Raw genomic sequence first — 11,963 nt, 5'->3', positions numbered from 1 at the left:
AAAAAAAAAAAAAAAAAAGGGGAAAAAAAAAAAAAAAAAAAAAAAAAAAAAAAGAACACACAGTAAGTACAATTGAGTTTCAAATCTGAATACACTAAATGCAAAATTCATGTGCTGAGAGTTATTTTCCTCCGGCGCAGTGGATAGCGTCTTGCTTGTGGTGAATTTGCAGTTCTCTTTCTTTTCAAGAAAAGATAAGTATTTTTACTGGTATCAGTGTCTGTTGGTGTGATTTCTACTGGTGATATGAAGTTTTGGATGTTATTTTCCTCCTTCGCTTTACAACCAGCAAAGACTTCTTGCCGCAGCTTGCAGAGTTCCAAGGTTGGTTGCCAAGTTAATGCTTGGGAAAAACCTTCTGCTCTTTCTATTAGTGCTGGGAGAGACTGCAAAAACAAACCCAGGCATCTCAGGTTACATGGGAAAAGTAAGGGTTACAATGAACAAAATGTGTTAATTAGAATCTGACATGCACAAAAGCTTCATCATCTGCAGAGAGGTACATTCAGATGATGGGTGAAGGTTGAGAACTGAGAGAACTCAGAACTACCAGCCAAACAGTGACAAGTGTCTACTCTCACAGGTCACGCAAAGAGCATTTCACCCAAGTTGAAATGCTCCTCCATTTCACCTCCAAGCTGAAGAAATACCAGAAGAACACTACAGTACTTAAGCTGGTACCAAAGTAATAAATGTCACATGATACATGACATTGTACAGGTCTTTTCAGAAGATGTTTTAATTTTTAAATGCAGCAGATTCTGAAATCTCTGTAAAAATATTTTCTATAGCCACAGGGAAATCTTTCTAACTCCTGGTTGAGGACTGAATGCTTTATAGATATATCTTCAATACTTGAAACCTAAAGGAGTACTTGCTTCAGAAGTACAAACACAGGCTTTTTCGTACAAAATTATAAACCAAGATGAGTTGGAACTTGTATTTGATTATTTTATCAGATCAAGAAAAAACATATCCTCTTGGAGTGCACAGAGATCTCACCTTCATTACGCCACTGATCTGTTTGGATGCCGTTTCCGCCAGCTGCTTCAGCTCTGCCATGTAAGCATCTACAAACAAACAAAGTGAACTTCTGGAACGCAACCTCTTTCCCCCAGCTTGCTATTGACTTCTAAGCTTAGACAGAAAATTAGTAGAGTCCCTGTATAAATATTAAACCTGCAGCACATCCCTTTCACTTGCAAAATCATCTACCATGCAAATTACAAATAGCATTACAGCTTTGCAGATGACAGCTGATGTGTTTCATATTATTATTACTCTTAACCACTAAATATGCAATAGTGCCTAGAAGTCTCAACTATAGCAARCCACAAAATTATTGCGTTAGAAATCCTACAGATTAGACAAAATACAAGAAACAAAGACAGTATTTAAAATAAAGAGAATATTGTTACAAGAAAAAAAAACGATTCATTTTGTCACTTTCAAGATGATGTTACACTTGATAATAATGTAAGAAATAAGAAGGATAAACACAAATGAGATAAAGTAAATGAATTTAAGAAGGAAAAAACCCAAATCTTACAGCTCCAGCTGGGTAGCAATAGTCAGCTTTTACATAAACAAACAAACAAACAGAAAAACCCACACAAAACACCCTAAAACCCCAAGTGTAAATAGTAAGAACTGTATTAAGTTCTTAATTTACACATAATTACATATAAATAATAAGAACTGCAATTAATTAATTGGGTTAATATGAAAAGAAAGAAAAGAAGCTTTTAGGGACACTGAAGCTGGCAGCAGGTGTAGAATACTGGGGAAAAATGTCATAGACTTGATTACAACAACAGCATAAGATCATCAATACAATATATATTTTTGATGAGTAGCAAAATTGGAAGTAATTTAGAAGCAATAATAATTCTTCCACTCAAGAGTTAAGCTCTTACAGATTACAAAAAGAACCAACCAAGTTTGCATGTTTTCTCCATTTTTCAGCATAGAATTCTCTCTGTAAAGCTACAACATCAACGAAAACTTACAAGCAGCAGATAAGCAAGTGTGCTCCTGGGAACTAACTAGTCTCCACATCCCACTCTTACTATTTTTCAGTAGGGTCACCAGTCTCTGCAGCAGGATATACCAGTGATGGTGTACACACTCTTAATCCATTTTGGAGCAAAACACAGCACTTCATCTTAAGCCAACCTCATCAGTTGCTACTGYAGATGATTTAAGTCAGTTATCACATTCTAGTGTAGGGTGTCAGTGACCTACTGCTGAAATATAAGTAGCAAGAGACGAAATTTTGTTAAATTGTGTGTTCACATGCACAATGTACTAATTAGACATGTTTTAGGAACCAAGGTGTGGAAATAGATGCTAAAATGCACCATCATTCAGCATTTGGAGGGAAAAATAATCAAACAGCAGCCTCTTTAAATACACAGCAGAGGTTTATGAATGGACATTCTCTAAAAGAAAGGTATSTCCATAATAAAGACTTTTTACAATAGGATATTGAGATCAGAAGACTGGTGATCCTATGAAGTAAAAATAAATAATTACTTGGATTATTCTAGATACACAGTAACACTGATACACAGTTAAATGAAATTTGCCTGCAGGAGTTGAGCTTTACATGGACAACATTATATTCCTCAGTGTTCAAAAGGCTTTCCAAAACATAGGGAAATGAAAAAAGGAAATGAAAGGTATTGAGTAATCTAAACATTTTTGGTTTCTGGCCACTGTACTTGCTAAACTGGGATACATAAACTTCGCAAAGACTACATAGATACTAAAATTTAGCACAAACGTTATGTTGTCTTGGTTAGGACTTCATTGTTACCTAACCTGAAAAGGCAGTATCTTAGTGTAAGCTATTACTATCTGTCAAGTAGCAATTTATTCGTATCAGAAAAGCACAGATCTGGATACCAGAAACCGAAAGAAATCCAAATATGAAGTGAAGCTCTTTATTGCTCCTGTTGGCTGCTTGCTGCACAGGCTGGCATTTCTGGAAGCAATGTCTCCTACTGCTTACAAAGAGGAAACGATGCCTAAAGGAAAGCCAGATCAGCAGGCTCAGACCTGGAAGCTTAAGTTTTGCTTCTAAACTTAATTTAACAATGCTGTTTGTTACACCAGGTTTAAATTACGTGCAGTAATCCATGCTGAGAGCTCCATAACCACATTTTTCAACTTCAGACAGTGCTGGTAAACTCAGTCATTTTCCATAGTTAAGAACAGGCAAGTTAGAATTTGCCATTTCTTAAGGCCAGCCTCATAAAAGCATATCCGATTCATGAACTGCAGAATTTACCACGCTGTTCTAAGATGTTTGTATAACAAGTAATYTTCCAAAAGCACTTAACAAACTTAGGGCAATGTTTACAGTTATGTTTCTTCTCCAGCACTTACAAATTGCACAAGCAGGATAAAATCTCATACATACTTTRCAAATCAAGAGAGTCAACACAACCATCACCCAGTACTGAACAACTGCTTTCAATCTCCAGAAGAAACTGACAGATCAGGAAGACAGACCAACCCATTTCTAGTACTTATGTAAAAGGAACATAAGAACTGTCAAAGTTTAATGTCAACGATCCATCTAGTTCCGCATCTTGTCTTCACCAGCGGTTAAGGGAAGAGGTAAGAAAACCTGCTGAGGGTAATTATGTGGCAGTTTCCATGCAATACCCACACCGTGGCCAGCTTTTTCCTTTAAGAGTAGTGCACAGAGCATTCAGAACAAGAGAATTGGACACAAGTTAATAAATGGATGCAGCAATATATTCAGCTATGACAAACTTCTAGCTATTTTGCTGAAGTATTTAAACAGTTTTAAATAAATTTAAAGAAAGAAAACTTTTTAAATATTAACAGTTATTTAGTAAGGTAGATAGTATTCTCTCAGTACAGCTGCCCTCTCCTGAGAAATCTTTACCTTGAGAAGGTTGTGATCTTATCTCTTCTGGTGTTACAACAGGCTGGTAGAGCTTCTGCATATTAAAAAAAAAAATCCTCTTGCTGTAATATATATTTAACACATACATAGCAGTTAAAATAATGGAAAAAGGCTAATGAAAGGAGATGGTGGAAATATTTAGATAAAGAGTGTATCATATGCATATTTCACAGATATTCAGTTACTGGAAACAGTTACACAGGTTAACGTAGTTAATATGCTCACTGTACATCAGTCTCCAAAATCTACTTTAGTTTGTAAAATTCTGGTTATTAATGCATAAGGATTTCTAAGCTAAAAATCCAGACATTTTGGATGAAGCATTGCCACCTGCTGCACAACTGAGGAAACAGAACTGCTGTGACTTCTAAGGAACCATTCACAAAACCAGTACGCTTTCACAGAGCAGCAAACTTGAACAAAGAGTACATTTATACAAAAAGCTAAAAAAAAGAAAACTACTTTAAATGGCTATATTATTTCTGTGCAAGTATTTATGACTGAAAAAGAATATTCTCCTTCACAAACCAAGCTCTCTGGCTCTTTGGCCCTACTATGCATCTTGTGACTTGACATCAGTTAACTGCAACACAAACAAAGTTGTAATGTTTAGTTTTATTCAAGGTGGAATTACATATGTATTTTTCTCCACTTCAAGAGCTGTCCCTCCTTCTTCCTGAGCCCCCCCAAAAAAGTAAAAGGAGGAAAATTACTTACGCCTCCTTATAGTTCTATCAGAGCAAAACTTTCACAGTTCACACATATTATTAGCAAGTCTACAGTAACAGCTCCAAGCAGGATAAAAAGCTTGCATTAGCTCAAACACTACACTGAGAACTTCCAGGAGGATGTCTTGCTATGGCAGTTGTAGGGAGATCATCACACTAAATGAGTGGCTCTCTCCAGCTAAACCTCTGCGATGTACAGCATCTTCATAGTTACCTCATGTCTCAGAAAACACACATCTTTATAGTAGTTAGGTCTAAAAAGAATGCAAGAACTCCTCACTCAGAGAAACCACTAGTAACTACACAGAAGTTGCTGAGAGGAAAAAAGCCAATCCATTCACCCAGGTACGCTGGCAACTTCCATATTTTGTAGACACTTAACTAATTATCCAGTTGTGTTGTTACAAAATATGAAAGAATCAGCAACAGAAGAAAGATAGGCAGAGAGGCTTTCTACATACTCACCTACTAAATAACTCATCTACTCTATGGTACAATATTACTTTCTTTTTGCAAAAAGATTAAAAGGCCATATTAAATCTGTTATACAATAGCAAACTGTATTTTAGATGATTTATTTCTGTTTGAGGTACTTGATATATATCAAATATTGCCAATACTTAGAAAGATCTCAAAATGCAATATACGTTGGGAAGTATCCCAGACTTAAGATAAATATGTTTTTACACTACTATAAATCATCTATGCTTGGCTAAACTAAAGAGTTATTTACACTTTGTCAATTTTACTCCTTAAAAATGCAACACAAGCTCTTAAGCTATTAAAAAAAAAATCCCCGTCTTCTTTAGTACCAAATCACAATAGCTGAGGTTGGAAGGAACCAAGAGGGAAGGGACCGCTTGACATCGTCTAGTCCAAGCCCAGCTCAAAGCAGGGTCAACAATTTCAGCAAKTTGCTCAGGCTGTACCCAGTTGGGTTTTGACTGTCACCAACAATAGTGACTCCACAGAATTGCTGGGTAACCTGTTCCAGAGTTCAACTACCCTCAGAGTAGAAAAGTTTTTTCTTACGTTTAAGTGGAATTTTCAGTATTTCAATTTGTGCCCTTTTTCTCTTGTCCTGTCACTGGGCACAACTGAGAAGAGTCTGGCTCTATCTTCTTTATTCCCCCTTCAAAAAGTACTTATGTGCATTGATAAGATCCCCCAGAGCCTCCTCTTCTCCAGGCTGAGCAGTTCCAGCTCTCTCAGCTTCTCATCATACAGCAGATGCTCCAGTTCCTTTGTCATCTTTCTGGTCTTTCACTGGACTTGTGACAGTACGTGCACGTCTCTCTAGTACTGGGGAGCCCAGCACTGGAGCCAGCACTCCAGATGTGGCCTCACCAAGGCTGAGTAGAGGGTAAGAATCACCTTCCTTGACCTGCTGGCAACTCTGCCCAATGCAGCTCAGGATGGCCTTTGCCACAAGGGTGCACTCCTGGCCCACGTCTGACTTGCTATCCACCAGGACCCCCAGGCCCCTCTCTGCAAAGCTGCTCTCCGGTTGGATGGCTCCCAGCCTGTACTGGTGCATGGAGTTACTCCTCAGAAGTGCAGGATGTGGCATTTCCCTTTGTTGAACTTCATGAGATTCCTCTCTGTCCCTTTCTCCAGCCTGCCAAGGTCCCTCTGAATAGCAGTACAACCATCTGGTGTATCAACCACTCCTCCCAGTTTTGCATTGTCTGCAAACTTGCTGAGGTTGCACTAAGTCCCATCATCCAGGTTGCTAACAAACACGCTAAAGAGTATGGGTCCCAGTAGTGACCCTGGGGATGTACCACTGGTGACTGGCCTCCAAGCTAGACCTCATGCTGCTAATCACAACCCCTTGAGTCCAGCAACTCAGCTGCTTTTTAATCCACCTCAGTGTCCGCTTACCTAGTTTGTACTTGACCAGTTTGTCTGTAAGGATGTTACAGGAGAAAATCTCAAAAGCCTTGCTAAAGTCAAGATAAACAACATTCACTGCTTTCCCTGCATCCACTGCTAGTCATCTTATTGTAGAAAGCCATCAAGACAGTCAAGCATGATTTCTGCTTTGTAAGTCCATGCTGGCTACTCCTAATCACCTTCTTGTCCTTAATGTTTAAGAATGACTTCCAGGATTGCTCTGTCACCTTCCCAGGAATCAAGGTGAGACTGACCGACCTGAATTTCCCTGGATCCTCCTGCTTGCCCTTCTTGAAGACAGACGTAACCTCCGCTTTCTTCTAGTTCAAGAACCACCCCCCGACTTCCATGGGCTTTCAAAGGTAATTGAGACAGGCCTCACAATAACAGCATCAGCCAAACTCCCTCAGTACTTGTGGATACATCCAATCAGGTCCCATGGACTTGTGTACTTACAGTTTCTTTAAATATTCCCTAGCTTGATCCTCCTCTACAACGGTATCTTCCTTGGCCCAGACTTTCCCACAGGTTCCAGGTTGGTCTGTGTATCCTGACGGATAGTCTTACCCATAAAGACTAGGGCAAAGAAGGTACTAAGTACCTCAGTCTTTTTATATTCTTTGCCACCAAGTCCCCCACCCCAGTTAGCAGCGTGCCCACATTTTCAACAGTCTTCCTTTTGCTATTGATATACCTGTAGAAACCCTTCTTGATGCCCTTCATGTTCCTTGCCAGATTCAACTCCAGGTGGGCTATGACTTTCCTAATCTAGTCCCTGTACATCACAGCAGCCCGACAGACTACAGCATCGTATAATGCTAGCCTTTCCTTAACCACTCCCCTCTAGCAACGATGCAGTTCATTCAGGCATGGATTCCCATGCTTCCAATTTCTAGAATGCAATTCTGAAGTCTTTACTGAGGCAGAAATCTACGAAAAAGCAGTAACAGCTTGCCTGTGGAAGGCTGATAGTACAACATATACAAAGTATAATTRAGAGAGGAGGGAAAAAAGAAAGAAAGAGGAAATATTTCTGGATTTATGGTGGCAAATGTTCTTAACTTCCATTCCAACTGCAGCCTCTGAACAGAGAGCAGTAAACCACATCACATTTGATTACAAATATAAGTATATGCACTGAAATGGCTCAAACAACCGACAGTCCTTTTAAAGGCATCCAAGCCTTGTACTCCTAGACTGAGCTGATTTTTTCTCCAAAATCGTATTATAAAATATTAACCAGCCACTAAAGCAGTAAGATTTAAAAATATAGTCAAAGGACAGATATTTTAAAAAGTACTTCAARAGACAGAAGAAAATGACAGTTCTTTAGGATGACAACATAAATAGTGCAAAGAAAGCTGGCTCCTGGTTAATCAGCAGATAAGCAAAAGGCAGACCTAGCATAGCTGCAAAAGTGAAATTTAGCAACCAAGAATGCAAGTGAGCTGTTTAATGCCAGTAGTCATTTTACACTCAGTGCCAAAAAAGAGAAATCACTGCATCTGTTCATGACTTTCTTCCTTCTCTACTGAACTTGCTTACCCAATGTAGTCATTAGCTCAAAAAAGGGGCTCAGGAAAAACTCAGGCATCTTTAGAAAGTCATATGCTGCACATGATATCTACCTCTATATATCATAACATTCAATACTTCAACAGCAGCCTTCAGCCAAGGATTTCAGAAGCCCTGATTTGACAAGATAAATAGGTGTACACTAACTTCTAACATGAGTCATCGTGTTGAAGCAATCTGCCCAAGTAACTTCCCAAAACRTGCCACAGCCCAAATTCACTCATACTTTACAATACTCCCTAGCAACCCTCATTTTAATGAAGAACAAATTAATGCAAATTAATGCAAGGAAACGAGTTTGTTATCTGACAAAGAATCAAAAGCAAATTTCTGAAAATTTTAGGTTACTCACCAACATCTCTTGCTCCCCTTTCATGGTTTGGATAGCATGCATTAGTACCTTTTTAGGCCACTGTTTACGTTTTGTTGTTGTYTCTACAATAAGTTCATCAAACTGATCTTCAAGAATTTTGATGTTTGTCCCTAAAACCAAAAGCATGCAAAGCTATTATAAGAATGTTCCTACAATCTTTTTTCACTTTCCAAAACAAAGTTATAGGGAAAAAGCTTTAGATCTGAAATAAGAATCATGCTCAATTATCACTGATAATAAAGGCATCTACCTTGGAACTACTTGTAAAGCCAAATGGAAATTGGGAACACTACTTGCTGTTGATCAATTACTTTTAAAGAAAGGGAGTGGGGCAAAGCTCTAGGAAGAATATCCAAAACATTTTTATATGTGTTCTGAAACCAGGAAGAGAAGAAAGGCTCACAAAGGAAGGACTGTCTTTGCAGTCAGTTGTTTTTTCAACTGAAGATAAGCAATGCAAGACACTGCAAGAAAACTGGATTGATCTGTGTTATTACAAGCATTAAACACATTCACTGGCCAACAAGAAGCCTAAATGATTGTATATCATATAGATAACACATACAATTTAATTTTAAGATTCATCTATGAATCATCAACAATATACTATATAACCTTAATGAAACTTGGTTCCCAAAAATACTCCACATCCTGAGGCCATCATACTTACTAGATACACGTAATCTGTATAAAACACATTTGCTTTCAATATCCAATGCCCAACAGACTGTATCTGGCAGGAACCAACTTTTAGGGCTTTTTTTTCTGATCATAAATCAGACAAAATATCTAGAACATATTTCCTGCTGTTGACTGAAGTGTTTTGACTACTGTTACCGTACYACCAGCCTACCAGGTAAGACTGAAATTAAATTTAACAATTTTTAAAGCTTGAGATATTATTTGCAAACTGGTTTGTTTTTGCAGACCTTTCAGAATTAGTTCACTGGTCCCATTAATGTGTTGAGCGTAACTTGTAAAGCCATCTGATCTACTGCTAAAGAACAGATTTTGAGCTCCCTCTCTTGGTCAATCTGTGTAGTACCAGGTGAYTGTAAACCTCAAAGGCAAAATCAAGGGGTTGGTTGGTTGGTTGGTCTGGGCTGTTTTTTGGTGAGTGGGAAATCGCCATAAAATCTTTAAGTATAGAGAGGAAAGGCTKCAGCTGCCGGTCCACACAAACACCAAAAATATGAAATACCAGACCACTTGGTGSTTCCAACTGGATCAAGATTAGATATAAGCACGTTATTAAAATTATGCCAAACCAAAGAGCACAATAGAGTGCTTCTACCCACTTTATGCCAGTTRCAGGAAAACAGCAGTATCTCAGCCAGCACAAATTTAGATCATACAGAGGATAACTTACTGAAAATAGTATCTACAAGGAAAAAGTATTCATATCAAGAATTTCTGAACAAATTAAACAGTGAAGTGAGGMTGAATCAGTTCAGCATTTTGCATCATGTGACTAATGCATTTTTGACCTTTTAGTAGATCAAATGTGAACTTGATATTTCATGGGGCAAAGTTTACCAATATTCTGAAACCTACAGATTGAAAAACAATGGATAAATATTTTACTCTCATATATCCATATTCAAATACAAAGAAATTYCTTAGGAAAAGTGTTTTCAGAATGATCTGAATTGAGATTTTTTTTTCCTTTTAGGAAAGAACTCTTGGATTCTGAAGAAAATGCAATGTGTCAGGTACACAATGCAAGTTTTATCATTCTAGATTTGCATTTGCAGAAGCTTTCTGAACAAAAACTGGTTCAAGAAGCTCTTCCTCCAMAACCAGTTTAATATGTGTTTTCAGCTTCATGCAACTGAAAACATCAAGTTATAGGCAAAGAACATCTGACACTAACATAACTAAACAAATGAACAGRAATTTTCTTTGAATACTATTTTATCAAGAATCCCCATTACTATCAGTTAAAAGACACACCAAGCAGTAATTATAAACTTTTACTTAATTAGTATATTAAATAGTAGCAACATAAACACTGCTAGTTCTCCTGATAGGAAGAGATGTTAGCCAATGCCCCCAGCACAAAATCATGCAGACTGGAAGGGCCCTCAGGAGGTCTCTAGTCAAGCCTTCAAAATCATGCAGGCTGGAAGGGSCCTCAGGAGGTCTCTAGTCAAGCCTTCTGCTCACAGCAGGGTCAACACTGAATTCAGACCCGGTTGTGTAGGGCTGGTTCTTGAACGCTTCCAAGGACAGAGATGACAATGTCTCTGTGCAACCTCCTCCAATGCTTAGTTATCCTCACATTTTTTTTTCTTTAATGTTTTTTCTGTATTGGAAAGCCCAACATCAGGCACACTGTTTCAGATGTGCTCCAACAAGTATCAAGAAAAGAGGAATAATCACTTCCMAGGATCTACTGGCTACCCTCCTGTTGACACAGCCCATTAGGCTGAGGCCTTCACAGCTGTCAGGGCGCACCGTTGGCTCACAGTTAGCCCACCAGGACCCTCATATCCTTTTCAGCAGAAGCAATCAGTTCCCATCCTGTGCCGTGGCAGGGTGTTACCCCTTTCCTGGTTCAGGGCTTTCCTATTGCCCTTGCAGAATTTCATGAGGTTCCAGTAGACTCATTTCTGCAGCCGGTTTAGGTCTCTCTGAATGGCAGCAGGCTCTTGAGCATTTCTGACAAYACTCCGCCCTGGTTTCATGTCATCCACAAACTTGATGAAAGCCTGCTGTAAGTCTTCTAGCAAGATAGCTGCCATTAAAATTGGCTAAGCCTTAAGTTTTCCTGTTTTAACAGGAAGTACTTTGAGAGTCTCTAAACTTCTCTTCCGTAACAGTTATAAGCAGACTCTCAAAGTTATTTAGACACTGTAACCGGTAATAGCTAGAATTTATGTCTAAAGATCTACAAGAATCTTGCCGCCAGTGCCAGACAGAACTCTGACCTTTCAAATAAAGCTGTCATCTCTGCCACTTGCTCTTGAGTAAAAGCTCCTGTACCTTTCAGTCACCTTGCTTTCGATTTACAAAAAGCTGGTCTGTACACGCAGCACTCCTACAGCACAGTGCTTCAGTTCTGCGTACGGGCACATCCGAGCTGCCYGAGTTCAACCTTATCTGCTCCACCAGCATCGTTACTACCACAGACAGCTGGAGGCAAAACCGCCCAGTGAAAAGATATTATGCTTTAGGGAGAAAAAAAAATAARTAAGGAAAAACAGCGCATACCGCTTTGCAGCTCAGAGTCATCCGAGGTCTCCTCCCAGGGCTGCCCGTTAATGGTGATGTTCTCCTGCACTGCTGTTTCGAAGTTCTGCAAGACATTTAGAGGCTCCAGAAGCCCCGCTCCGGCCGCTCGCACGCCGCCTTGGGGGCCGGCGAGGCCTCTGCCGCCCGGCAGCCACGGCTGGACCGGGCAAACAACCCCACCAAAGCAGAAAACCGCCCCCAACCAGGCTCGGGCCCT

At 39.2% G+C, this 11,963-nt stretch overlaps 1 protein-coding gene across 1 annotated transcript; it reads right to left on the bottom strand.

The window, feature by feature from the left end:
• NSL1 (NSL1 component of MIS12 kinetochore complex) lies at positions 1-11,945 on the bottom strand (the record flags this gene model as incomplete). Its single annotated transcript, XM_085300163.1, has 5 exons — positions 1-386; positions 1,003-1,070; positions 3,920-3,974; positions 8,492-8,622; positions 11,726-11,945. Coding segments are annotated over 5 exons (753 nt in total), but the record flags the coding sequence as incomplete, so codon positions are not given.
• Positions 11,946-11,963: the final 18 nt, after the last annotated feature.

This window comes from Rhea americana, unplaced genomic scaffold, assembly GCF_003343005.1.
Source record: "Rhea americana isolate MKP2758 unplaced genomic scaffold, rheAme1 scaffold_160, whole genome shotgun sequence".
In the NCBI taxonomy this organism is placed as follows: domain Eukaryota; kingdom Metazoa; phylum Chordata; class Aves; order Rheiformes; family Rheidae; genus Rhea; species Rhea americana.
This window is presented reverse-complemented; position numbering and strand designations above follow the sequence as displayed.